Genomic DNA, 26,668 nt, shown 5'->3' on the forward strand with positions numbered 1-26,668 from the left:
TTTGCCCTGCTTTCTACTTTTTATATTTCTCCATATTTCTACAAGTAAAAAACAAAACCTGTCTTCCCTTTTTCTTGGTCTTGGTTGTCTGGTTATTAAATTCCAACAAATATGATTCAGTTGAGAAGAATACATCTGTACTCATAGGAAACCTTAGACCTGGAGAAAGCAATCAGAAAAAGTGAAATTTCAGGTAAATCTGAAAATGTAAGAATTCCTAAAGCTATTTATGTTAGAGTTTAAAGAACCTTAAGTAATCATCTAGTCTTATTATGCCTTTGGTTTGTAGATAAGGAAACAGGCTTAGGGGAATAGAGAAGACTCACACCGTAAAACCAGTGAATGCAAGAGCTGAGACTAAACTCCAGGTGCTTTGACTTCTAGTTCAAACCCAACACAACATGACCACAGTTCTTTTTGAGTAAGCTCACTTCCCACCCACAATCCCAAATACGTTCATTATCTTCTCCAGAAATTGTTCCAATATTTAATGTTGTTTCTATTTTTTAGCCACAGTATCATGATTACAGACGTTTTTATTAATCAGTTGCCTCGTTACTGCTGAATGCATGAAGTTTCTTCTTTTTTATTTTCTTTCAAACTGGTGAAGCCTCCAGGAGCAAATTTTTCTCGTCTAAATGTTTGCATTCCCTCTTCTCTGTTTCCCCGTTTTTTGAGGGGTAGGGGATTTGTTGTTTATTTGTTTTGCCTTGATTTTCAGCTTCTTACAACTAAGTTTTATCAACTCTGGGTTCGCCCTAGGGAGGCACTTCTTTGTTACAGACATGTTGACTGTCTCTTGCTAACCGGCAGAGAACATTAAAGATAGCATGGTGCAGAGCTCTCCCAAGACTGCAGGCCTGTGATACGCTTTCTCTTTGCTGCACCACTTCCAAAATTTTCAGAGATGTTTCGCTAAGATAAAATTGAAGACTGAATCTTGGAGATATTTAAAAGCAGAAAGAGATGAAAAAAGTGCTGGTAATATTTGCCAGCAGTAAGGTCAGTAGAATCCAACACAGTGTGACTCACTATTGCATTTCTAGAAATTCCACAGGCCAAATCACATCTCCTCACAGAGAGTCAACTAGAGGAGAAATGTAATACAACCTAGGTAGGAGTAAGAGAACATCCCTTTCTTTCCTCTCTGCCTCCCCCTTGGAAATAGATCACTGGACCTTTCTTCCTAGTCTGTCTTAGACTGGAAGCTCCGCTGAAACCTGTTCAGCACCACAGCAACATGCAAGCCCTGCCACTGACACACAGGTGGTGGTTATGCGAGAGATGCATTGGTCAGGAACCAAAGCAGGTCTCTTTCAACCACTGAACCACCACTGCCCTCTAGAGGTTAAGTAGAATTAGGCAAAAGTCTGTCTTGGGTCATGTAGGCAACAAAGATCTAGGCAGAAAGTTGAAGACAAACATGTTCGAATCAGAGAACATCCTGAAGGACATGGGCTTGGTTAGAGGGAATTAGGTTGGGAGATCAGCACATAGAAAGGTAGACCAGCTATGGAGATGTTAGGAATTCAGGCAGGCAGACAGTAAATGGGGCACTAAGAGACACATAGGAAACCCTGGTGGTGTAGTGGTTAGGAGCTATGGCTGCTACTCAAAAGGTCTACAGATTGAATCCACCAGGTGCTCCTTGGAAACTCTGTGGGGCAGTTCTCCTCTGTCCTATAGGGTCACTATAAGTTGGAATTGACTTAATTGCAATGGGTCATTTTGGTTTAAGAGAGGCATGACTAATTTTGAGACAAACATCTGTCCTAGCCAGGAAGTCACCACTTACAAACTTCCTGTGAAATAAGGGACCGATGCCTAAGTATGGTCAGGGTATGACCCAAAAGTAAAAATAAGTAAACTGTTGTTGTTGTTAGGTGCCCTCAAGTCGATTCTAACTTACAGTGACCCTATGTACAACAGAACGAAACACTGCCCAGTCCTGTGCCATCTTCACAACTGTTGCTATGTTTGAGCCCACTGTTGCAGCCACTGTGTCTGTCCATCTTGTTAAGGGCCTTCCTCTTTTTCGCTGACCCTCTATTTTACCGAGCATGATGTTCTTCTCCTGGAACTGGTCCCTCCTGATGAAAATGTACATGAAACGAAGTTTCACCATCCTCGCTTCTGAGGAGCATTCTGGCTGTACTTCTTCCAAGACAAATTTGTTCATTCTTCTGGCAGTCCATGGTATATTCAGTATTCTTTGCCAACACCATAATTCAAATGCACCAATTCTTCTTCCGTCTTCCTTGTTCATTGTCCAGCTTTCACATGCATATGAGGCAATTGAAAATATTATGGCCTGGGTCAGGCATAAAAACCCTGGTGGCGTAGTGGTTAAGAGTTCAGCTGCTAATCAAAAGGTCAGCAGTTGGAATCCACCAGGTGCTCCTTGGAAGCCCCTATGGGGCAGTTCTACTCAGTCCTATAGGGTTGCTATGAGTCGGAATCGATGGCAACAGGTTTTTTGGGAGTCAGGCATACCTTTGTTCTCCAAATGGTATCTTTACGTTTTAACACTTTAAAGAAGTCTTTTGCAGCATGTTTGCCTGATGCAACACGTTGTTTGATTTCTTGACTGCAGCTTCCAGGGATGTTGGTCGTGGATCCAAGTAAAATGAAATTCTTTGCAATTTCAATCATTTCTCTGTTGATCGTGATGTTACTTATTGGTCCAGTTGTGAGGATTTTTGTTTTCTTTATGTTGAGGTGTAATCCATACTAAAGGCTGTAGTCTTTGATATTCATCAGTAAGTGTTTCAAGTCCTATTTGCTTTCAGCAAGCAAGATTGTGTCATCTGCAAATCACAGGTTCTTTTTTTTTTTATTACTGTGCTATAGGCGAAAGTTTACAAATCAAGTCAGTCTCTCATACAAAAACTCATACACACCTTGCTATGTACTCCTAGCTGCTCTCCTCTTAAGGAAACAGCACATTCCTCCTCTCCACCCTGTGTTCCCCATGTCCATTCAATCGGCTCCTGTCCCCTTTTTCCTTCTCATCTCACCACCAGACAGGAGTTGCCCATACAGTCTCATGTGTTTACTTGAGCCAAAAACCTCACTTCTTAACCAGTATCATTGTCTATCTTATAATCCAGTCCAATCCCTGTCTGGAGAGTTGGCTTCGGGAATGGTTCCAAACTTGGTCTAACAAAGGGTCCAGGGACCATGACCATCAGGATTCCTCCGGTCTCAGTCAGACCATTAAGTCTGGTCTTTTTGTGAGAATTTGAGACCTGCATCCCACTGTTCTCTTGCTCCATCAGGGATAACTCTGTTCTGTTCATTGCCAGGGCAGTGATCGGTGGTAGGCAGGCACCATCTAGTTCTTCCAGTCTCAGGCTGATGAAGTTCTAGTTTACGTGCCTCTTTCTGTCTCTTGGGCCCATCTTTACCATATGACTTTGGTGTTCTTCGTTTTTCTTTGTTCCTGGTAGGTTGAGACCAACTGATGCATCTCAGATGGCCGCTTGCTAGGGTTTAAGACCCCAGATGCCTCTCACCAAAGTGGGATGCAGAATGTTTTCTTAATACATTTTGTTATGCCAGTTGACCTAGATGTCCCCTGAAACTATGGTCCCCAGACCCCTGTCCCTGCTACTCTGGCCTTCAAAGTGTTTTGTTGTATTCAGAAAACTTCTTTGCTTTTGGTTTAGTCCACTTGGGCTGACTTCCCCTGTATTGTGTGTTGCCCGTCCCTTCACCTGAAATAATTCTTTTCTACTATCTAGTTAGTGAATATCCCTCCACACCCTTGTAACCATCGAAGAATATTTTTTTCTGTGCTTAAACTTTATCTAGAGTTCTTATAATAGTGGTCTCGTACAGTATTTGTCCTTCTGCAACTGATTTCACTCAGCATAATGTCTTCCAGGTTCCTCCGTGTTATAAAATGTTTCACAGATTCATCATTGTTCTTAATCATTGCGTAGTATTCCATTGTGTGAATATACCATAAGTTATTTATCCATTCATACATTGATGGGCAAGTTGGTTGCTTCCAGCTTTTTGCTATTGTAAACAATGCTGCAATGAACATGGGTATGCATATATCTGTTCATGTGAAGGCTCTTATTTCTCTAGGATATATTCTAAGGGGTGGAATTGCTGGATCATATGGTAGTTCTATTTCTAGCTTTTTAAGGAAATGCCAGATCAATTTCCAAAGTGGTTGTACCATTTTACATTCCCACCAGCAGTGTGTAAGTGTTCCAGTCTCTCCACAACCTCTCTAACATTTATTATTTTGTGTTTTTTGGATTAATGCCAGCCTTTTTGGGGTGAGATGGAATCTCACTGTGGTTTTGATTGGCATTTCTCTAATAGCTAATGATAGTGAGCATTTCCTCATATATCTGCTAGCTGCCTGAATGTCTTCTTTGGTGAAGTACCTGTTCATATCCTTTGCCCATTTTTTAATTGGGTTATCTGTCTTTTTGTTGTTGAGTTTTTGCAGTATCATATAGATTTTAGAGATCAGACACTGATCAGAAATGTCATAGCTGAAAACTTTTTCCCAGTCTGTAGTTAATCTTTTTACTCTTTTGGTGAAGTCTTTGGATGAGCACAGGTGTTTGATTTTTAGAAGCTCCCAGTTATCTAGTTTCTCCTCTGGTGTTTGTGCATTGTTAGTAATGTTTCGTATACTGTTTATGCCATGTGTTAGGGTTCCTAGCATTGTCCCTATTTTTTCTTCCATGATCTTTATCACTTTGATTTTATGTTTAGTTCTTTGATCCATTATGAGTTAGTTTTTGTGCATGGTGTGAGGTATGGGTCTTGTTTCATTTTTTTGCAGATGGATATCCAGTTATGCCAGCACCATTTGCTAAAGAGACTGTCTTTTCCCCATTTAACAGACTTTGGGCCTTTGTCGAATGTTGGCTGCTCATAGGTGGATAGATTTATGTCTGGATTCTCAATTCTGTTCCATTGGTCTATGTATCTGTTGTTTTCCACTACCAGGCTGTTTTGACTACTGTGGTGGTATAATAGGTTCTAAAATCAGGTAGAGTGAGGCCTCCCGCTTTGTTCTTCTTTTTCAGTAATGCTTTATTTATCTGGGGCCTCTTTCCCTTCCGTATGAAGTTGGTGATTTGTTTCTCCATCTCATTAAAAAATGTCACTGGTATTTGGATCGGGATTGTATCTATAGATGGCTTTTGGTAGAATGGACGTTTTTACAATGTTGAGTCTTCCTATCCACAAGCAGGATATGTTTTTCCACTTACATAGATCTCTTTTGGTTTCTTGCAGTAGTGTCTTGAGGCTATTGTAAATGGTATTGATCTGGTGATTTCCTCTTTGATGTTCACTTTGTTGGTGTAGAGGAATCTGACTGATTTATGTATGTTTACCTTGTATCCCGATACTCTGCTAAGCTCTTCTATTAGTTTCAGTAGTTTGCGTATCACAGGTTGTTGATCAGTTTTCCACCAATCCTGATGCTACGTTAGTCTCCATATTTTTCCAGCTTCTTGGGTTATTTGCTCAGCATATAAATTGAATAAATATGGTGAAAGGATGCAGCTGTGACGCACACCTTTCCTGATTGTAAACCATGCGGTATTCCCTTGTTCTGTTGGAATGACTGCCTCTTGGTCTGTGTACAGGTTCCATATGAGCACAATTTAGTGTTTAGGAATTCTCATTCTTCACAGTGTTATCCATAATTTGTCATGATCTGCACCGTCAAATGCCTCTGCATAGTCAGTAAAACACAGGTAAACATCTTTCTGGTATTCTCTGCTTTCAGCCAAGATCCATCTGACATCAGCAATGATATCTCTGCTTCCACATCCTCTTCTGAATCTGGCCTGAATTTCTGGCAGTTCCTCATTGGTGTACTGCTGCAACTGTTTTTGAATTGTATTCAGCATAATTTTACTTGTATGTGATATTAATGGTATTTTCCGGTAATTTCTGCATTCTGTTGAATTGCCTTTCTTTGGAATGGGCACAGATACAAATCTCTTCCAGTCTGTTGGCCAGGTAGCTGTCTTCCAATTCTTGGCTTCTGATGTTGGATCCGTTTGTTGAAACATCTCAGTTGATATTCCGTCAGTTCCTGGAGCCTTGTTTGTCACCAATGCCTTCAGTGCATCTTGGACTTCGTCCTTTAATACCACTGGTTCTCAGGCATATGCTACCTCCTGAAATGGTTGAACACTGAACGTTTACTGATTCTTTTTGGTACCGTGACTCCATGTATTCCTTCCATCTTCTTTTGATTTTTCCTGTGTTGTTTAATATTTTGCCCATAGAATCCTTCAAAACTTGAAATACCAGTGGCATTGCTTCCAGAATCACAACCACCACAATTGCAATCACTACAGTATGACAAACTGACAGACGAGTGATGGGAAAGTGAATTGACCCCATGTTTTATTCATACAGAACTCATATGTGCATTGGTATACGACAGATGGTACAACCGTGTTCATTCAATTTCAGTGTCCTATCAGGGATAAAGAAATTACTGCCATATCTGCTACAGACTTTATGGATCTGTTATTCTGGATTATTAGACACCCCATGCCACCAACTACTCAGGAACTATCCTCCCAAAATAGAGAATTGACTGACCAACACCGTGTTGTGGTGAAATCCAAACTGTGAGTTAGGCTTTCTTGTCAAAAGGGGGAAAATAAGAAATGTGCTTTTCAGCTTTGTGCCAGCCCTGACTTCTCAACTTGAGGAGAGGTTATTTAGAGCATAGCCAGATTGAGTCCATATGATCCATTAAAGTAATCTACCATTGCTAAGTTATTGGATTGGTAACCAGTGTATCTGCACATCTCTGATGAGTTGTATGGACGTCAGCTTTGCCATACAGGCATGCATTTCTGTTGAGAGTCATGCAGGAAGAAAGAAGCTCAAGCTGAGGGCTATTCCTTTCATTGTTTGACACAATTCTTACAAAGAAAGGGTGTAGTCTGGAGATCCGGTGTTCTCTGTGCTATGACCCACACCTGGCAAAAAGTTCTGGCAGAGCCAACAAGTTGGAGCATGCTTTGTGCATGTGTGATATGCCACCTAGTGGTTGAGTAAGCCTAATATTAATGAAAAGAAAAATGGTCTTTTTGGTCCCCTCTGCTGCTCAACTCTACCATTTGAGTAAGCCATAGTGGGGTGGGGGGGGGGGATTGATGCTGTAGAGTCAGTATTACTTGGAAGGGCATTTCTTTTATTTTCTTAGATGCTATATGTTGAACACAAATTATTATGGAAAAAAACCGCTAATATAGTAATTATCCAAACTAGAAGCATAAATTGAAATTGTACATATGTGTTTTGGAAACCAGTTGCTGTAGAATTGATTGTACTGATGGTAACCCCATGTGTATCAGAGGCGAAATGTGCTCCATGGGGTTTTCAGTGGCTGATTTTTCTGAAGTAGATTGCCAGGACTTCCTCCCCAGGTACCTCTAGGTGAATATGAACCTCCAACCTTTCGGTTAGCAGCCAAGTATGTTAACCGTTTCACCACCCAGAGACTCCTTTGTTTGGCAAACAACATATTTTTTTTCCATTTTCTGTTATTGAGGTATAACACACATATAGGGAAGTGCAAAAATCTTCAATGTACAGCTTGATGGATTTTTACATATGTACAGCCCATGTAATCACTACCAGATCAAGATATAGAACATTTCCTATACCCGCATCCTGCCTCATTCCCCGCTCCGAGCCAGTCCTCCCTCAAAAGTAACCTTTATTCTGAACTCTATTATTATAGATTTGTTTTGCCTGTTTTTGAACTTCACGTAGATGGAATCATTACAGTACGTACCCTTTTGTATCTAAGTATTTGTTTTGCTTAAATTATGTCTTCTAGATTCATTTCTGTTGATGGGGGTAGCAATAATTTACTCTTTGCTGAATCATATTCCATTGTATGTCTCAACCACAGTGTATCCATTCTACTATTCATGGTCAATTAAGTTGCTTCCATTTGGGGGCTGCTGTGAGCACCCCTACATATATCTTTTTGGTGGACACAAGCACCTTTCTCTTGGATACATTTTCAGGAATAGATTCAATGGGTCGCAGGATATATGTATGTTTAACTTCGGTAAACCAAAACCAAACCTATTGCTGTCAAGTTCATTCCAACTCATAGTGACCCTATAGGACAGAGTAGAACTGCCCCATAGAGCTTCCAAGGAGCGCCTGGTGGATTCGAACTGCCGACCTTTTGGTTAGCAGCCATAGCTCTTAACCACTACACCACCAGGGTTTCCATAGTTTCAGTAGACATTGCTCAATAGTTTTCCAAAGTGATTGCAGTAATTTTCATTCCCACCAGCAATATATGAGAGTTCCAGTTGCCCAACACACTGGTCAGTACTTGGCATTGTTAGTCTTTTCATTTTAGCCATCCTGGCGGGCTTCTAGGGCCACATAGCATTTATATGTGAAAATGCAAACCTTATTCTTCTCTTTAGAGATCGGAATATCTGAAAACACTGCTCCACGATTCCTATAAAACTACCATTGTCTGGAGTTTGTCAGCCTATTTCCTGTGGATACCCACTTTCCATTTTATCATAGTCTTCCCACTCCTTTTTGTTTTAAATCTGTCTTCTTTCACCAATTTGTGTTATAGGCCTGGCCCCATAAGCAACTGGAGAGTATGACCTCTGACTTGCCTGACCTCTATATGTCGTACAAATGAAATAAAAGCCTTCTCTTCAAAACAGAAGTAGCATGCCATTAACACCCTTTCTTAATGCATACATTCTTTCCCTTCCTCCTTCCTATTCTCTCTTTCTCTCCGCAATCCTTCGTCAGCACAACCATTCCCAACAGAAAGAACGAAATCTTGTAAAATCCAATTTTAACATCTTTTTAAAAGGTCCCAAAGGGATCGTTTCCTCATCAGAAACGTACTGTGGCCAAACAAAGCCCCCGATTCCTGGTTTGACTGTTTTTCAGAGTCCAGGTGGCATAATGATAGTTCTTTCCCCAGTCTACATTCCTAATATATTGTTTTTCTCACTAAGCTTCTCACTGAGAGATACATCCACTTGGTGCACTGATTGTATTTCCCCAAGTGTCTCTGCAGGCAGCCAAGTCAATTTTCAAAGAAATCCCATTACTTTTGAGCAGCATCTCATACGTGCCAGTGCTTTTCATGACAAAGCCTATGAATTCTGATACAGCATTTCAGAAATTAATGTGAGTTCCGTGTCACCATCAACTGCTGTGACACCCTGCTCAAATTAAGCCAAGCAGTAGCATCACTCCTAGCATAGTAATGATGAGAAAGGTCTCCAGCCTGTAATCTAGCATAGGCAGATTTATAATGAGTAGCATAATGCAGTCATTTTTGCTATTTATACAAGACCCCTTTCTTTTGAAATGAAACTTAAGTTCTCTCTGAATGTCAAAATGTATACTATGTCAAGAAGCAGAACTGGTTTTTGAAATAAAATTATTATTATTCCAGAACTTTCTTGTGCTTATTTACTTGCTTGATTTCTAGGAAAACAAATACACAATCAACAAATGTGTCTAGTAAACATGTTACTACCAGGTATTTTTGAGGTGTTGGAGATATCAAAGCATGTGGTCTTTTACTTCAACTGAGTTGAGCCTTGTTTAGAACTGTTGCACCCTGACCTGCAAACTGGTTTAAACAGGTCTTATAAATGAGGCAGGTATATGGGATTTATCTTAACGTACTCCTTTTTATAAATAACTTGTATTTTCTTCTAAATATTTTTTACAACTTTAAAAAATAGAAGAATATAAAGAAGAAAATACAGAATTCCCAAATTCACCAACCAGAGTTTATAACTATTTCAATCAATTCCTTTGAAGTTTCTTTTCTGTGTGGGTATGTGTACATGTATATGTGTACATTATAGCTGTGTGTGTATATATGTGTATGTGTGTGCCTATATATGTATATATTTATTTTATGGAGTTGAGATGATACTATGTATTTTTTCTGTCATTAGAAACTCTTAAAACATACTTAAAACTTTGAATGACTTCATAGTTTTCAGAATAAGAATGAATACTGGTTTTTTAACTATTCCCTGCTGTTGAACATTTTGATTGCCGTTTTAAAAATATAAATGTTTTACATCTATGTATTTGAAATTATACCTTTGACTCCCTGCCATACTCAATGGCCAGAACTTCCTGAATATTTTTAAATAAAAGTAGTGATACTGGCTGTCCACAGTTTGTTCCTGATTTTTAAGAAAATAACTGTGGTTTTTGTTAAATATGATGGCATCAGCTAATTTCAGAGGGTTAAAAATCTTATTAAATAAGTTTTTTGAGTTCTGGTGGATTTGAACTGCTGACCTTTTGGTTAGCAGCCATAGCTCATAACCACTACGCCACCAAGGTTTCCATATCACAGGGTATTATTCTTTTAATGAATTATCACATTCAAATCCTTGCTATTGATGTTAAGATTTTAACGTGTGTTTCTTGTTTATTGTGATTTAAAGACAACTTTTTTAGCATGACAGGAGGATCCCTGCTGACATACTGGTTAAGAGCTATGGCTGCTAACCAAAAGGCCAGCAGTTCCAATCCACCAGCTAATCCACCAGCTGCTCCACCAGCTATGGGGCAGTTCTGTTCTGTCCTATAGGGTCACTATGAGTCGGAATCAGCTTGACGGCAACAGGTTTGATGCTTTTGTTTTTGTTTTGGCGAGGGGAGTTTAGTGTGGCAAGGTGTCATGAATTGAATTGTGTTCCCCAAAAATATCTGTTGACTTGGGTAGGTCATGATTCCCACTACTACATGATTGTCTACCATTTTGTCATCTGATGTGATTTCCCTGTGTGTTGTAAATCTTATCGCTATGATGTTGATGAGATGGATTAGTGGCAGTTATGTTGAAGAGATCTACAAGATTAGATAGTGTCTTAAGTCAATCTCTGTTGACATATAAAAGAGAGAAGCAAGCAGAGAGAATGGGGACCTTATACCACCAAGAAATAAGAACAGGAGTATGCACCCTTTGGACCTGGAGTCCCTGTACTCAGAAGCTCATCAACCAGTGGAAGATTGATGACAAGGACCTTCCTCCATAGCCAACAGAGAAAGAAAGGCTTCCCCTGGAGCTCACACCCTCAATTTGGACTTATAGCCTGCCAGAATGTGAGAGAATAGATTTCTCTTTGTTAAAGCTGTCCACTTGTGGTATTTCTGTTACAGCAGCACTACGTGACTAAGACACAGGGTTAAAGACAAACTCTGTTAGTGTCATTCTAGTCTATGAATAAGGATTGCTGAAATTAGGGTTAAAAAAAGCTGCTTGTGTGTATTTTTCTATTCCCCACTTTTCTTTTTTCTTCTTACTCCAACTGCAGTAAGCATTCTCCTTTCATGAACTCAGAAAGTAGTTAACCTCCCTCATGTCAGTCTCATCCCACTCTTATATTAAAGCTATTTATCTACTTGTCTTCTGTCCTTGTATAAGTAATCCGCGTCTTAAATCTGAGCATTTTCTATCCCTCCTTCTTAGCCTATAAGTTTTGCCCACCTAACCTCTCCTGTAGAATAACATTGGTCCCAGCAAAGCACTGTTCAGTGGCAGATGGTAGAAATGCACTTAGATGAGTTTTCTTGTCAACACCCTCAGATCTCCAGACCAGCCCAGTGGTGAGCTGAGGAGCAGGGAGGTGAGAGCAACTCCAAAGGCATATGGGTACCACGTGGCTTCTCTGTGGCAGCAGTATGGGTCCAGAAGATGTCAGTCAACTTCCAAGGACTAGAAGCAGACACAGGCAGAAGCTAGAGAAAGCACTAGAAAGCAGCCCTTGTGCATCTGCTCCAGGTAGCTGATCCAGTCTGGTCCTGGTGGTAGATTACAAGGAAAACCAATTACATCCATCACTTTTGCCTACCTCGAGTATACGCTCTTAAAGCTAAATAAATTCATTATAGTCTAAATTTTTTTAATCTTTCCAATATTCATTTCAAGGCAGTACTTCAAAATGATGCCTTTCAATTGTCAATTCTTCCCAGGGGAAGCCTTGCAAAATTAAGGACCCTCTGCAGTCTGCCTCTGCAAAGATTACAGCCAAGAAAACCCTGTGAAGCAGTTCTGCTCCGTAACACATGGGTCACCTTGAGTCAGGGGTGACTCAGCAGCAGCTAACAACAGCAAATGACTTCTATTAGCCTATAAGCCACTTTAGGACAGGGGTTAGGTCTGAAGCATATTCCAGTTTCCTCTGTGCTTTGCACTGTGCTAGGCATATGGTTTATAGTTTCTGGAACTAATTAATCTTTTTTTTTTTTTGGCAATGTAGTGTTATGCAGTGATGGCCTTCACACCTCTTTAAAGCCCAAAAGCAACTTCACAGACCATGCAGGCCTTTTAACATGTGGTTAGAGGTAGAACAACCACCAAAAAATTTAATAGAAGATATGATGACAGCAGTGAATGGGGAGTATAAGTACACTATTCAAGCTAGAATCAAAATGAATGTCACACTGATGGGGGAAATACTTCAGTGATAAGTTTTCTAAGTATCTGGTCAGCTTTCAGGCCATCCTTGAGGGAGAGAGTAACCCATTGCAGTTAAGTCGATTCCAACTCATAGCAAACCTATAAGGCAGAGTAGAACTGCCTGTCTCCTGGGGTTTTCAAGGCTGTAAATCTTTATAGAAGCAGACTGCTACATCTTCCTCCTAAGGAGCAACTGGTGGGTTTGAACCCCATACCTTTCAGTTAGCAGCTGAGCACTTAACCACTGCACCACCAAGGCTCCTTGAGGGAGAGAGTTATCTAGGGACTATTTGCTAACCTGGTGCTTCCATGCCGTAACTAGAGTTCTTTGAAAGCAAAGTGAAATGTGCTGTCGGTAATTACTTTCTTCTTCTCTTCAGGGTTTTAAATACTACATTATTTGAAAGTTGGGAGATTGTGGGACCTTACCCTTCCTGGTGGTTTTTTAACCTACTGCTGTTGGTAATACAAGGATTGAACTGCTTCTGGTCTTACTTTATCATAAAAATAGCTTGCAAAGCTATTTCAAAAGGCAAGGTAAGATAAAATGTACCCTCTCCAATATCTCCTAGAAAATTTTGATTTTTGGTTCTTCTGAGTCAATAAGAACATTATTATTTCAGATTTCATGAAAACTGTTATTTCATCAAAATGTAATTATAACCTCAATGCAAACCAATTTCATTTTCTTCTGTTTTGTTCATTTTTTAAAATTCTTTAGCATTGTTTTGATGATTCCCAATGATCTGCATTTATAATTTTAGATTTAATGAGGATATATTATTCTGTGTGTGTGTGTGTTTTTATTTTTTTTCTCTCCTTCTGTCTGTCTCCCTTGAACCTTCTCTGATTATACCTATACAGAAGAGAAATTTAATAGCTTCTTCCCCTTCGTGAGAAAGGTTTTTTGGTACAGTATGCCCATTTAAACAAACCTCTCTCTGAAATTGAAAAATGAATCCATTCATGACTTTTCCAGTAAAAACTAGTTAAATCTCTTTGGTTAAGAAGGACTCATGGGGCTGATTCAGATAAAGTTCCCTGAGGTCGGTCCCTCTCTGTATAGCAGTGATTTTTCCAGGTTCTCTTTCACCTGACGTTCTCTTACTTTCATTGTTTGTTCTCTTCCTTCTGCCACCCTGGAAGGCTGGGAAGTGGAACCCTTTACATGTAAGTTTCTCCCACCTCTCTCTATCCCTGCCATAGGTGCTACTTAGCCTGCAGGAGGGGCACTCTGGTGCTTTTCTTTCCATGTGTCTTTTTCCACCTAATCTGTTGACACTGACTACAGACTCCTACTAAGGTGTGGCTCCCACCAGCTGAAAGGAGTACTGGGGACAGCCTTGTTAGTGCCCTTTTGTATGAGTTTGCATTCTGTTAAATTTTGCATGATTCAACAGAGAAAGGGAGGAATGTCTTTCATTGTTGTTTAACATTTAGGCTAAGAGAACAAAATAGAGCAAAGTAGGAGAAACAGAGCTAAGTTTGGGAGAGAACTAACATGGTCCTGTTAATGAATGAAGGTCAGAATGAAGGGCTGAGCATCAGCTAGCTGTCTGCTTGATCTGCCCTTGTCCTCAGTGAGGTCCCTTCACAGGTGAGATCAGGACTTCTAGCCGTGTACTGTGTAGCCCTGGTGGCGTAGTGGCTTAGTGCTATGGATGCTAACCAAAAGGTTAGTAGTTCGAATCCACCAGGCACTCCTTGGAAACTCTGTGGGGCAGTTCTACTCTGTCCCGTAGGGTCGCTCTGAGTCGGAATCGACTCTATGGCAATGGGTTGATTTGTTTGGTTTGGACTATGCAGCCAGGTCTCAGCATCTGCTCCTATGTAAAGCCAAACTATTTTGACCAATAACATTGTTTGAAAGCTGAAGTTTTTCTGTGACATTTTACTCGTATAATGAACACATGTTTCTATTTAAACTTTTTCTTGTTTTCATTTGGATGCAAATTAAATTAATTTGTAGACTACCGTCAATATGATAACAACACTAAAGATGCAAGGACGCCATGGATTAGATTACTTGGGTCCTTACTGCATTGCTGTTTCCACCAGACATATTCTCTTCTCTTCAGCTTATTCCTTCAGCTTTACAGAGAAACGATAATTCATTTTATTCCTGCCATTGCTGCTCACCTAGGATAGTAAGATTCATCTTGGGCATGGGTTATGAACTCAGTTTCCCTATGGGTTATTGTGAGATATTCTAACTTGTTCCTTTCTGTGAAGGTAACATAAATACAAAGTTTTCTAAATGCAAATTAAAATAATCTCACTAAGCATGTAAATGTAAATTAATCACTCCCTGAAGCTAGAGTTTTCTACTAGCAGCTTAATTTATGACTAATGAACTCCTAAACATAGTGGAACTTTACTGTAATACTGTCTTTGTGACCTATGTTTTTTGAGTTAAAGTGTCCTATAATGTAGTTATTTTGGTGTTTTAGTAACCAAACCTTCTTAGAGATGACCCGTGGGAGTTCCGCCTCATCGCAAGAGGCACATCGTTACAAAGTGGACCTCATCACTGGTTGGAATGGAGCAATAGTTCTCAGCTTTTACTTTCTGCTGTCCTAACCCACCTGAGACAGGTGGCTTTCTCCTGCAATAACTATGGCTTTTCAAGTTGAGGTAGATTGCAGAATTCTTAGATTGGGGGGTGCTGGTGGCACAGAGGATGTGATGTGAAAAAGCACCCAATTAATTCTGATACCTCTTCCAGGGAACTTTGCCATCCTTCCCAGCCCACCCCCTAGAGAATCACCAGCAGCTAGATTTGGAAGATTTATATGAAGCCAGGCTACCAGGCCTCTAGTATCACCCCATTTATAAAATAAGTAAATGGTGTTCAGTTACTCTAAAGGTCTTAAGGTCTGGGTAAAAATGCTAACCATAATTAGAGTTATAGAGCAGGAGGCTCAGACTATTAATGTTTGCAGAGCAGTAGAGCATTCCCTTAATTTCTCTCTAAATTACTTTCTTGCTAGACAGTGGGATTATTGTCATCCCACATTTAATCCTACGTTCAGTCTCATTAAAGTGATGAGAGAAGAAAGGATCCCTTACCTTTCTTCTCTCATCACTTTAATGAGACTGAACGTAGGATTAAAGAACCCTGGAATGATGGGGACTAATTTACGATGATCCAGTCAGTAGATTTTCCTCGGGAAATATTTTAAGCTTGACCTCACCCAGGAGGTTCCCAAAATGCCTCCTGCTGCCATTAGTTATGTGACATGTAAATCAAAATTTCTACTTAATTTTAGCAGATAACAAAGGAAAACAAATCATAAAACAATGCATCAGAAAGCCAGGTAGGAATGATTTCTTTTAATGCTGTAAGATAGCAAATCTTTCCATTAATGTGGTTGATTGAGAGCTGACTTTAAGTGACTTTTAAGGAAACTGCTCATCAGAGAGAAAGTTGATCCATTTATACCAAATGCTTATAATATTATTCCAGTAGCACAGTGTGCCACTTTTTGGGTAAGAGTAAGATGCATAGTCTAGTACATTCTTAATATCGAAAGGTACCATGAAGAAGTCAACAGGTCCAGTCCTCTGTGATTCCTAAATCTCCCTGAATTCCTTTATAAGTGACTTTGTCCCTCAAATTATTTGTCTCCAGTGAAGAGGAATTTGTTTATATAGCAAATTCTTATCCTCTTCTACATTTTTTCTTAATATTCAGATCAATTTACCTTTGTGTATCATTGCACGATGGTTTATTAGAAGCTGGCTACACTCACCTTCTGTGTATTCCACAGGTGTCTAAGGATGATCGAAGTGATATTGAGTCTAGCTCAGATGAGGAGGACTCAGAACCTCCGGGGAAGAACCCCCACACCGCAACAACCACCAATGGGACCAGTGGAACCAATGGGTACCTCCTGACTGGCCCTTGTACCGTGGATGATTAATTACAAGCAGTCCCTGGGTTATGAACATCCAACTTACAGACAACTCGTACTTAAGAATGGACTGCCATAAAGCCTATTATATTAAAAATTTGAGTTAAATACAATGGCTCATAACAGCGAACGCACGCACTACTTTGTGACACTCATGAAAACATCGCGCAGTTTGGAAGTGTTTCTTAAGTGTTTCATATGCATAGGTAAAATATATTTACTAAGACTGACGCTAAATAAGAACCATATGTACCTGTTCTGATTTACCTACAAATTCGACTTAAAGATAGACTTAAGAATGGATCTCGTTCCTAACCTGGGGACTGCCTGTACTCAAAACTACAAGTCCTGAACAAAGTAAAATATGTGTTCCTGGAAATATCTAATAAGTTGCAAATGCAGTTCATTTCATAATATCTCAGCACCAGAAACAAAATTTAGGATTATCAAAGCATTTGAATAGTGCACTGCCATATGTCCTGTCTGTGAGTGAAGAATTCCCATTCCCTATATGTAGGCATGCTGTATGTAATTGACACAAGGGAATAGTATTTGCATTTGTACTGTCTTAGAATATTATTTATTTTCTGTATTTGTAAATCTGTGGACAAAAGGGGATTTCCTCACTCTTTACTCTCTGGGTTCATGACAGTGAGGGAGGTACTCCATCTGCTTCTGCCCCTTTCTATTGCTGTAGCCCAGTCTGCTATGAGCATCAGCTTAATTTGTCACTTAGAGTAAGCAAAACCCAGCACAAGATTCTTATACAGCTCCAGATAATTTCGCTGCCTTTGTTACAGTGCCCATTTTGAAATTGCCTATGCCGTCTCAGTGACCATTCTCCCAGTGTAAAGTTTAAACAGGAAGAACTAGGTTTTTAAATTATCACTTGATGGGGTCAATTAGCAATTCAAATTAAAGAGCATGGTGATTGGAGGACTTTTTAAAAATCATTTTTGTATGAAATTCCTTTGGAATAGACTTCATTTCTTATGCACAGACAGAGCCAAGATTTCTTCAGTGAATGTGGTAGCTAGTTGGAGATCAAATCTACCTTGTAGATTGCTGTGAGTCGGAATCAACTTGGGGACACACAACAACAACATGATGAGGTCATTGCTGTGGCTCTGAAGAAAGACATTTGTTTAAGCATAGTTACAAATAAAGAATTCACTCTAACGTTGGGAATGTGCCCCCATGAGCTGGGAATAACAAAGAGACTAACTGATTTCAACCAGGTTTTGCCACTACCCCTGTAATTACCACAGTTTTCTGTCATGTCCTGAAGAGAAGAAGTTAAGTGTATTTCAGAGCAGAAAATGGAGACTTCGAAGAGTTGGCAAAGATCACCGCCAGTGTAAAACACTTTGTTGCATTCAATTTTCAAGAAGGAACCCCATCTGGTATTTGTTCTTGATATTTTTAATTTGCCGAGAAAATAAAATCAGCAGGAGAAAGACTATTTTACCTTTGTCTTTTCTCCTTAAAGAGCCCTGGTGGCACAGTTGTTAAGTACTCGGCTGCTAACCAAAATGTCAGCAGCTCGAGTTTCGAACCCACCAGCCTCTCCGTGGGAGAAAGACATGGCAGCCTGTTTCTGTAAAGAGTACAGCCTTGGAAACCCTATGGGGCAGTTCTGCTCTGCCCTATAGTGTTGCTATGAGTCAGAATTGACTTGATGGCAGTGAGTTTGATTTTTGGTTTCTTTTCTCCTTAAACATAACCCAAAATGGCTTTCTTTTTGCAAGAAACTGAGCAGTGTCACATTCCAAGTCCGGAAATATTTTTTCAAATGAAGCTATTCCTAGAAAAAAAATGTCTATTGGACAGTGGCAATATCAGCAATGAGAAAGATTATGGAAGAATAAGTTTCTATAAGTCTCCTACCTGGTAGTGTTCTATGTGTATAGTATAGCTAAAAAAAAAAAAAAAAAAAAACCCATGCACATAAACCAAAGATTTTACCTTTTTTTTCCTACTTTAGTAAGAGGAAATAAAAAGATATTAAAAATACCTATTTCATAAATCAAAAAGACCATCATCTAAAAGAGGAACCCACAACAAAAACTCAGTAATATAAATGTGTATCAGGGCACAATGCAGACAACAGCAAAACACAAGAGTGCATGTCCCACTCAGAGACCTTCACGTTCAATTCGATTTTTGAAAAAATAAAAATAAAGCTTTGTGCCCACAATTTTCAATCTGAGTTAGTAGTTAAAGGAATGCTCCCAACACCTCTCACTGTAATATTAAATCTTTCCCCACCTATTTACAAAATAGTATATTTCTGGCATGATTGATAATAATAATTGAAAAGGCCTGGAAGTATGCCTGTTTGTTTATTGAGAGAAAAATCCAGCTAATTCTGCTTGTAAATTATTTTATTTCACAGGATAGGGATATAATAATAGGAGTGTAATTTGTAGATATTCGAGTTTGTAATACCAATCATAAAACATCAAAAGTACTCGTTAGTTGTCTGAACATCTGCTAAAATGCCGGCATATATAAAAAGCTGTATCAAACATGTTATAGCTGACAGATGTTGAAAAGGTGAAGTTTTTCTTCTTATCAACTAAAATATGGAACACAAGAATAAATTCCTACTAGCTTTAGTGGCTGTGGCAAGCCTTGTCTATGGGTGAAATGAACCAGGGAACCGCAGTGTGTTCAAATTTTGATCTTATGACACCTTTTAGCACAGAAGAATAATTTCAGGAAGATCAGCTTAAAGATTTAGAGAGCTGCATAAAATGAAGTAAATTGAGCGTGTCCTTATCAAAGGCAAAACTAAGCAGTGTTTTATGTTGTATTGTTTTTCCCAAAAAATTATGCTGGAGGAGGACTGGGAAGACTTGAAACCTCTCTGACCAGTGGTATTAACCCAGAACTCTATGTATCTATAGATTTTTATTTCATTATACATTTAAGGACAAAGAGTTTGTTTTGGTTAATCAAAATGGAGCATGTAGGCCTTTTGAGGTGGAGAATAACATATCTCTGTCTACTGTTCTCAGCTTCCCATGGTGGCCTGGAAGAGAAAAATATGTGAGTCATTTTATCTTCCACCTGTGCCAGGCCACAGCTTTTAAATTGTAGTTTGTAAATTCAGCTATAGTTTAGTGAGAGTGTTGTTTCCGTTAACTTTGCTTATGTTGATACCTCCTTCCTCCTGGTCACATTCAAACCATCCCACAGTACAAAGGGGTAGGTAGGAAGGAGCCTAGAAAAAAGTAATTATGTTATTCTCCAAAGTTATAGCTTTTCTAGATCTCTTAGTGAGAGAAAAAGTAGAAAATCAAGTAGAATTTGGCTTTGAGTCAATAAATGATATTAAAAATGTGTTACCTATATATTTGTGTATTTATCCAAAAACATGATGAAACCAAAATATCACTGATTCATCCATATTCTTTTCATAAAAACCATCCTCCACATAAAATAGAACCTTCTCACCTTCTTCTGTTCATGCTGCTGAAAGTAATAGACTCCTTCCAGTCTCTTAGCCACAGAGCTAAATATGGCAGAGTTCAAGTTACAGAGAGCCTAAGGCATATAAGCCAAATACAATTCACATTTCCAAATTTACTAGTATGGTTGTTGAGAATAAGGGAGCAACTCTCAGTATCTTGAATTATTAAAGTGTATGTTGTAAAAATGGCACCTGGTGGCTGCTTCACCCCAGCGTTTTATTAACATCCAACTCCTACTGGGCTGCTAGATGGATGGTTTCCTGAGGTACCATCAGATAATGAAATAGGAATCGGACAAATATGAATGAGACTTGCAAAGAATGCAGGCAACTGAGTGAGAGAGATAACTCTTCAGTGAGATAACATCAGATGACCTTTAGCCAAAATGGTGCGTGAAGCTCAAAATGTCCAGTTCTGCTGCCAAACTTTTCATTTTAAGTATGTTATTGTAATGCTGGAAGCTGTGCCACCAGTATTTCAAATACCAGCAGGGTCACCCATGGTGGACAGATTTCAGCAAAGCTTCTAGATTAAGACAGACTAAGAAGAAAGGTCTGGTGATCTACTTCTCAAAAAACTGGCCAGTGAACAGCTTATGAATGGCAGCAGAACACTGATATAGTGCCAGAAGATGAGCCCCTCAGGAAAGACGGCACTTAAAATATGAATGAAGAAGAGCTGCCACCTCAAAATAGTCAATCTTAGTGACATAGATGGAGTAAAGCTTTCCGGACCTCCATTTGCTGATGTACCATGACTCAAAATGAGAAGTAACAGCTGCAAACATCCCTTAATGCAATGTGTGAAGTATGAATCTAGGAAAACTGGAAGTTGTCAAAAATGAAATGGAACACATAAAGATCAATAGTTTAGGCATTAGTGAGCTGAAATGGAATGGTATTGGCCATTTTGAATTGGACAATCATATGGTCTACCATGACAAGAATGACAAACTGAAAAGGAATGGTGTCACATTCATCGTCAAAAAGAACATTTCAAGATCTGTCCTGAAGTACGTTGCTGTCAGTGATAGGATAATATCCATATGCTGACAAAGAAGACCAGTTAATACAACTATTATTCAAATGTGCGTACCAACCACTAATGCCAAAGATGAAGAAATTGAAGATGTTTACCAACTTCTACAGTTTGAAATTTATCAAACATGCAATCAAGATGCATTGGTAATTACTGGTGATTGGAGCACGGAAGTTGGAAACAAAGAAGGACCAGTAGTTGGAAAATATGACTTTGGTAATAGAAATGACACTGGAGATCCCATGATAGAATTTTGCAAGACCAACTACTTCTTCATTGCAAATAACTTTTTCCAGCAACATAAACAGTGACTATACATGTGCACCTTGCCAGATGGAATACACAGGAATCAAATTGACTACATTCAGGGAAAGAAATGATGGAGAAGCTCAATATCATCAGTCAGAACAAGGCCAGGGACTGACTGTGGAACAGAACCATCGATTGCTCATATGCAAGTTCAAGTGGAAGCTGAAGAAAATTAAAATAAGTCTGCGAGAGCCAAAATATGACCTGGAGTATATCTCACCTGAATTTAGAGACCATCTAAAAAATAGATTTGACACATTGAACACTAATGACTGAAGACCAGATGAGTTGTGGGAAGACATCAAGGACATCATCCAAGAAGAAAGCAAGAGGTCATTAAAAAGACAGGAAAGAAAGAAAAGACCAAAATGGATGTCAGAAGGGACTCTGAAACTTATTCTTGAACATAGAGTAGCTAAAGTGAATGAAAGAAATGATGAAGTAAAAGAGTTGAGCAGAAGATTTCAAAAGGCAGCTCAAGAAACCAAAGTAAGGTATTATAATGTTATGTGCTACAAAGACCTTGAGTTAGAAAACCAAAGAATATGTTCAGCATTTCTCAAGCTGAAAGAACTGAAGAAAAAATTCAAACCTTGAGTTGCAACACTGAGGGATTCTATTGGCAAAAAAAAAAAAAATGGATGACCCAGGAAGCAGCAAAAGAAGATGGAAGGAATACAAAGAGTCACTGTACCAAAAAGAACTAGTCGACGTTCAATCATTTCAGGAGGTAGCATATGATCAAGAACCCATGGTATTAAAAAGGAAGAAGTCCAAGCAGTACTGAAGGTACTGGTGTAAAACAAGGCTCCAGGAATTGACAGAATACCAATTGAGATGTTTCAAACAAACAGATGCAACATTGGAATCACTCACTCATCTGTGCCAAGAAATTTGAAAGACAGCTACTTGGCCAACCAGCTGGAAGAGATGCATATTTTTGCCCATTCCAAATAAAGGTGATCCAACAGAATGCAGAAGTTATCAAACAGTATCATTAATATCACACACAAGTAAAATTCTGCTGAAGGTAATTCAAAAATGGTTGCAGCAGTACATTGACAGGGAACTGCCATAAATTCAAGCTGGATACAGAAGAAGACATGGAACAAGGGCTAACATTGCAAATGTCAGATGGATCTTGGCTGAAAGCAGAGAATCCAGAAAGATGTTTACCTGTGTTTTATTGACTGTGCATAGGCATTCAGCGGTGTGGATCATAACAAGTTATGGATAACATTGTGAAGAATGGTAATTCCAGAACACTTACTTGTGCTAACGCGGAACCTGTGCATAGACCAAGAGACAGTCATTCGAACAGAACAAGGGAATACCACATGGTTTAAAATCAGGAAAAGTATGTGTGAGGGTTGTATCCTTTCACTATACTTACTCCATCTGTATGCTGAGCAAATAATTCTAGAAGCTGGACTGTATGAAGAAGAACATGACAATATGCAGATGACGTAACCTTGCTTGCTGAAAGTGAAGAGGACTTGAAGCACTTACTGATGGAGATCAAAAACTACATACAGCCTTTTGATTGGATTATACCTCAACAGAAAGGAAACAAAAATCCTCACAACTGGACCAATAAGCAACATCATGATAAACAGAGAAAAGATTGAAGTTGTCAAGGATTTCATTTTACTTGGATCCACAATAAACACCCACAAGAAATCAAATGAGGTATTGCATTGGGCTAATCTGCAAAAGACCTTTTTAAACTGTTAAAAAACAAAGATGTTACTTTGAGCACTAAGCACTTAACCAAGCCATGGTATTGTCAATTGCCTCATATGCAGGGGAAAGCTGGAGAATAAATAAGGAAGACTGAAAAAGAATTGATGCTTTTTAATTACGATGTTGACGAAGAATATTGAATATACCATCGACTGCCAGAAGAATGAACAAACCTGCCTTGGAAGAAGTACAGCCACAATGCTCCTTCATCTCCCGTACTTGGGACATATTATCAGGAGGGATCAGTCCCTGGAGAAGGACATCATGCTTGGTAAAGTAGAGGGTCAGCGAAAAAGAGGAAGCCCCTCAATGAGATAGACTGAGATGGTGGCTGCAACAGTGGTCTCAAATATAGCAACAATTATGAGGATGGCACAGGACCAGGCAGTGTTTCGTTCTGTTGTACATAGTGTCTCTGTGAGTTGGAACTGACTCGACGGCACCTAACAACAACATTTGGTAAGAGTTTGAAATTGAGAGTGCCGAATCCTAACCACTAGACCACCAGGGAAGGAGTCTGAGCAAACTAAATGCTTTCATCTTAGGTAGAAATGATCTGAATCTTTCACTTTGTATATTTCAACGTTATTGTTATTTGGGCCAAGGTAAAAAACTCGATTTCATTTCAGCTGACATGAGTCTTTGCATAAGAGCTTTTCAGAGAGAACTTTATAGACACCCATGATTGTCCTCTGGAGCCCTGGTGGCTACAACTGCTAGCCAAAAGGTGGGCAGTTCAAATCCACCAGCTGTTCCTTGGAAACCCTACTCTGTCCTATAGGGTCACTATGAGTTGTAATCGACTCGACGGCCATGGGTTTGGTTTGGGTTTTTTATGATTATCCCCAATCTGTTCATGATTTTGCATTGGTAGTTATTTTTGTCCCTTTCTTAGAAATGTTAATGCCAAAGCTGCCTGAATATTTGAGTGTTTTTCTTAATTTGAAAAACATAAAAAGTATACAGAATAAATTTCTTAATTTGAAGTGTAAAAAGTATACAGGATAATTCCAAAGGTGTTGAAAGTTTCTGTTTATCAGTATGTTTAATGATGTCATTGGGTCCAGAGAGCTTTCAAGCAATCCTTTGGAAATAAAGGTTAAATGTTTACATTTCATGTGGTATTTGAGGTCTTATGATTCTTATTAGCTTACTTTTTTTCTTTTTTATCTTTGGCTGATTCTCGCTTTGTAAATGAATGTTAGTAGCCCTGAAATGTTTCTAACACCCAAATAAGAAAAAAATCAGACCAAAGTCAGTTAGATGGGCAAGTAATTGCAAGGCACTTTCCGTTTGTAAGTAATTTGTATGGAAAGAGAAAATGCAGTTAAGCTCTCTAGTTATTGTGCTTGCCATCTAGCGTGCTGTCCATGGAAGAAATATTCTCAGTAATCATAAGAAGTTTTTGAAATCCTGTAAAATGCAGCAAGATTTTTTTTTTTTTAATGCCTCAAGTCAGTTTAAGTTTCTCTTGGTAAAATGAAATTGTACCACTCTCAGATTACCAGATAGTAATTACCACTAGTTCACTGTGACCACATTTTAGTTCTTCATAGTAAGAGACCAGAAAAGGGCCTTCAAGTTTTGCCTTTATGTAGTCTGGCAGTCCTTTGTGTGCACGACCTCCTCCTCTCCTCTAGGGGGCTCTCGAGAGTTGCTGAGGAGGCCTGTCATCTCTGTGTTGTTGGAATTCCTCTAATACACACTCAGATATCATACCTTATGCTGGTTTTCATGAAAAAGATTGTATTCGAGCACATAAAACATTGTAAAAAACCATTCATAAGATCTGAAGACACCGAAAGGAGAAGCTTTAGTCTTTTCCAGGTATTTCCAACTTGAGTTCAATCCAGACTTTGGAAGGAAAGCATCAACAGGTGGCCATAAGCTAAGACCCCACCAGATCAAAGAAAGGAAAATGTCTCTGCAGCCAGTTGGTATATGGTGTCTCCACAAAACTAGGGGTTTTCAAGATTGTTCAGGAAGTGACGGGAGTGGAATACTATTCTAATATCCATCTTGTTTATCTCAATTCGCTCACGTTCCTTCCAGCCTCCTGGTACTCTTGATTAAAGAATGCAGGATATTGTCACTTTTCTGCTATTTCCCAGCAGCCTTTGGATCAGTTGTGTACTCACACTCCCTTCTCTGCCCAATTCCATTTTTCTGAAAAAGTATTGTGGCCGTGTGTGTGTTTTCCTTACAAACAGATTCATAAAAGCCTGGCTTTCTATTTCGGTATATGTTGCATGGCCCAGAAACCAGGAGACGAAAGCTGTTGTTATGGTTTCTGTGTTCAGTGGAAAGTTAAACTTTATTGGGATAATTTTTTTTTTCCTTTCTAACCTACAGTAATTTTTTTAAACTGTCATTGTAAAACTGCCCTTTAAAAAATCCTGATTTTTAAAGATCAGTTACAAAAAAAAAAAAAAAAAAAAACTCTGTAACAGGAGCAGTTTTGTGACGTTTGGAAGTTTAACTTAGAACTTCTTTAATTTAAAATGGAAAACACTCCAAGTTTGAGTTCTGATTTTGCCCATTTGTTGTCATGGAAGGGAATGGTGGCTAGTTTTGGGATTTGATTTTTTTTTTTTTTTTTTTAACTTGCAGTGAGAAATAGGATAGGTGACAAAATCTTGTTTTCTTAAGACAATTCAGTGCTTGAGCATCTCTGTCAGAAATGTAAGGATGTGCTGTTAGCCAATTAGAATTATTTTATGTATTGTTACTGTGTTTTGCTGATTTTTATATGAAAATATAATTATTCATTCTTGGTCTCTGGAAGCAATCATTATTATAAGGATCATTTTACTTTGGAAACACTTTCATAATAAAGATAAGTATTAAGAGTACAGTGTAAATGGCATTTTCTGTAAGCGCCAACCAGCCTGTGTTGGTAACACTTCACACCTTCCTGGAAAAGCTTTATTTCAAGGCTGACATCATCCCAGTAGTTTCTTGCACGGCTCTTCAAATCCCAGTAACTGCCATCATCACTGAGAAAGTAGTGTTATGTTATCTTGTGGTACGCTATAAAACCAAGCCAGTTGTCCTGGAGTCAGTTCTGACTCATGGGGACACCATGTGTCTCTTTAAAAATTAAAGTATAAAAACTTAAAAGTTAAATTTTATATAGCACTTCATGGTGAAAAAAAATATGTATTTACAGAGATATCGGTTCAAATATATCAGATGATACTGATTTTTCCAGTTACATTTGAGGCACTTAGAACAAACAGAACCCAAAGTACAACACAAAGCTGCCCCTCTGTGTTAATGTACATCTGTCTCATAGGAGCTTGGCTGATGTCTCCTCCTCTGGGCCTGGGTCTCACTTGGTTAGAACTCCTCTCCCTCCTTCTATATGGCTCTGTCTTCCCCAAGCTGCTCTTCTTCTGCTCTAAACTTATGTCCAATATCTCAAGAACCATAAATATAGCACTAAAATTCAACCATACACCCACCACCACAAGTATTATTAAAAATAAAGCTATCACTCTATTAAAATCACTACTATTACTATGAGTCGGAATCAACTCGACGGCAGTGGGTTTGTTTTGTTTTTGGTTATTACTACCCCCAACAACAATCTGAGTCCAACCAGGAGTTATTCCAATAAAACACTGACGTTTCTCTGAAGCACACAAAAGGTGTTAGGCTATGAGCAAATGCACCGCTTTCGGAAGCCC

At 39.0% G+C, this 26,668-nt stretch overlaps 1 protein-coding gene across 2 annotated transcripts in view; it reads left to right on the forward strand.

Annotated features, from left to right (window-relative positions):
• CERS6 (ceramide synthase 6) overlaps positions 1 to 25,815 on the forward strand; it is a 324,976-nt gene extending 299,161 nt beyond the window's left edge. Inside the window, exons 9-11 of one of the 2 annotated variants that reach the window (XM_049887369.1) lie at positions 12,880 to 13,036; positions 13,646 to 13,669; positions 16,270 to 25,815. In XM_049887369.1, coding sequence (XP_049743326.1) covers positions 12,880 to 13,036; positions 13,646 to 13,669; positions 16,270 to 16,422 — 334 coding nt within the window. In that variant the 3' untranslated portion in view covers positions 16,423 to 25,815. The remainder of the gene's footprint in view (positions 1 to 12,879; positions 13,037 to 13,645; positions 13,670 to 16,269) is intronic. The other variant, XM_049887370.1, reaches the window with a different exon arrangement.
• The last annotated feature ends 853 nt before the right edge of the window (positions 25,816 to 26,668 follow it).

This window comes from Elephas maximus, chromosome 6 (assembly GCF_024166365.1).
Source record: "Elephas maximus indicus isolate mEleMax1 chromosome 6, mEleMax1 primary haplotype, whole genome shotgun sequence".
NCBI classification, from domain to species: domain Eukaryota; kingdom Metazoa; phylum Chordata; class Mammalia; order Proboscidea; family Elephantidae; genus Elephas; species Elephas maximus.